This window comes from Nicotiana tomentosiformis, chromosome 1 (assembly GCF_000390325.3).
Source record: "Nicotiana tomentosiformis chromosome 1, ASM39032v3, whole genome shotgun sequence".
Taxonomy (NCBI): domain Eukaryota; kingdom Viridiplantae; phylum Streptophyta; class Magnoliopsida; order Solanales; family Solanaceae; genus Nicotiana; species Nicotiana tomentosiformis.
The window spans coordinates 60,621,932-60,624,792 of NC_090812.1; the positions used below are offsets into that span (position 1 = coordinate 60,621,932).

General features: G+C 43.1%; 1 protein-coding gene across 1 annotated transcript; it reads right to left on the reverse strand.

Moving 5' to 3' along the window:
* Positions 1-2,078: 2,078 nt before the first annotated feature.
* Positions 2,079-2,642, reverse strand: LOC138906635 (uncharacterized). The gene has a single exon (XM_070195932.1). The coding sequence runs from the start codon at positions 2,640-2,642 to the stop codon at positions 2,079-2,081; it is 564 nt and encodes a 187-aa protein (XP_070052033.1).
* Between the last annotated feature and the right edge of the window lie 219 nt (positions 2,643-2,861).

Here is a 2,861-nt window from a genome sequence, read left to right on the forward strand (position 1 = left end):
GAGTGCAAAAATATGAAGAAAAGGTTCTCTAGCTAGAGGAAGAGGGGTTGGATGCGTCGCATCCAATCTAGAAAAAAAATCAGATTTCGTGCACCCTTAGCAGTGAAGTCGGCCCATAGCATCCGCTTTAGCATCCGCACATGGGCAAAGCTGAGATGGAGGAACAAGGGTTGGATGCGTCGCATCCACCCTCGCATGCAAAGCTGAGAAGTAGAGGACGAGGTGGATGCGTCGCATTCACCCTCGCATGTGAAGCTGAGAAATGGAGGACGAGGTGGATGCGTCGCATCCACCTTAGCATCAATCCCTGAAGCCGATTTGGACTAGAAATAGGAGAACTTTGGCCCACGACTTTTGTACGCAATATATAAGCCAAAAACGCCTCCTTTAGGTCATCTAACATATTGGGAAGGGGAAAAAGCCACGACAAAGCTGTGGAGGCCGGAATTCATCAAGTTCCATCTTTCTCCGACCAAACTTAGTAATTTTTATGTTTCTTTGTATGATTTGTTGTTTGGCTACCATGTCTATATGGAGCTAAACTTCACATTCTAGGGTTGTGATTCTTTCATGACTATTATTATTCGGATATTAATTTTGACTTCTTGATTTATCATATTAGTTTATTTATTCAATCTTGTGCTTAATTATTTAATTGCTTGATCACCAATTGAATATTATCTACGAATCTAGAATTGAACTCGAAAGTGGGAATTCTATATTGCATATAGGATTGAGTAGGGCAAATTCTTGAACTCGGGCATCGGGGAACGGATTCATGGTTAGCATAGACATATACCTAATTGTCTTGCTTGGTTGATTTACAGGAATTATACATGCGTTCTTGTTGATTCTAACTCCATAGACATATAGGCGTTAGGTTAGCTTAAATAGGCGAGTAAGAACTCGACAGATTCTTATGAGCAATATTAATCCTGTCAACCAATAAGCTAGATAAATTAGTCGGTCAATTCAATTTAAGAATACAATATGATTGTTAGATAGCCCATAACCCTAGATCGTTTTCATTACATTGATCTCTTAAAATTCTGCTCTTTCTCTGTTCAAAGTTCATTATTTATATTTTTTTATTTAATTAGTTTAGAATAAAATATTTTTAGGTTTAATTCTTGTTTAGATAATTAGGATAGTGTAATTTAGTTAATAGTTAATCATAAGTCCTCGTGGGTTCGACATCCGACTTTTAATCACTTTATTACTTGACGACCGCGTATACTTGCGTGAGTGTGTTTGGTCGCAACAAGTACGTCCCCTAGTGGGTGATGAATGTGGTCTTTTCCTGGTCCTCTTCCTCCATGAGGATCTGGTTATAGCCCGAGTAGGCATCCAAGAAACTCAGTAGCTCGTGCCCGGCTGTTACGTCGATGAGTTGGTCGATATGAGGTAATGGAAATGAATCCTTGGGGCAAGATTTGTTCATGTCAGTGAAATCTACGCACATCCGCCACTTGTCATTCTTCTTTTTCACCATGACCACGTTGGCGACCCATTAGGGGTACTTCGACTCCCTGACGGAGCCATTTTAAAAAACATTTCTCCATTTTTTCGCGTACTGTGTCATTAATTGCGGAGTGGAACTTCTGCCTAACCTGCCTCACCGGGGGGTAGAGTGGATCAACGTTCAATTTCTGCGTGGAGATTTCCTTTGGGATACCTAGCATATCTGCATGGCTAAAAGCAAACAAGTCAGCATTAGCAGTTAAAAATTCACGAAACTTACCCGGTTCCTAAAGTTTGCAGCTGATGTAAGCTTTTTTGTTGTGGTCGTTGCTGTCTAATTGAACGGGTTCGAGGTCTCCTATGGTCTATCCTGTGGCCTCGGCCACATCGAGGTCTCTGATGACGTCCTCGTTGTCATCGCATACCGACCTCGACCCTGCTAATTGTTATGCCTCTTTCTCTTTACCCTTTGTTTGTTGGGTGGGCGTACAGTCTAGGGCGATGTGGTAGCATTCCTGGGATATGCGTTGATCCCCTCGTATACTGAATATTCCCCATGGAGTTGGGAATTTGATGACTTGGTACAGGCTGGAGGGGATGGCCCCCATAGTGTATATCTATGGTCGCCCTATTATGGCATTGTATGCCGTGTCCTGGTCCATTATGTGGAATGTGGTTTCCAAAGTGATGCCACCCACTAAGACGGGGAGTGTGATCTCGCCGGATATTCGCTCAACTGCATTGTTAAAGCCTGTTAGTGTGGTGTAGCGTGGAACTATCTTGTCCTCGAGTTTTATTTGTGCAATTACTCCATGATGGATAATACATACGCCGCTCCCATCGTTCACCATAATCCGTCTCACGTCAGTATCTAAAATTCGTAAAGTGATAACGAGAGCATAATAGTGAGGGAAAGATAAACCGTCGGTATCTGACTTATCGAAGATGATACTTTTTTCTAATTCATCATACCGTTCATGGGTGATCGACTGTTTGAGCTTGTGGGTTGTGGTGAAATTCACACTGTTGATGGAAGCGTCGTCCCCGCCACCGATGATCATATGGAAGGTGCGGGCTGACGAGGGCGATTTTGGCGGCCCCTGATGTTGTTCACGTCCCCTGGCAAAGTTGGTCCTTCCCCGATCGCTCAGCAATTCTTTGAGGTGTCCCTGTCGTAGCATGTTTACGACCTCCTATCTTAGGGCGATGCAATCTTCGGTTTTGTGTCTTCTCTCTTAATGGAACTCGCATAAGGCATCTGATTTTCTGGTATTCGGGTCCGACCTCATCTTTTGTGGCCATTTCACCTTTAGTCCAAGCTTCTCCAAGGCATAGACTATCTCTGTAGGTGACACGCAAAAATTATGAGCGGATAATAAAGGGGGCATACCTCTTTCATT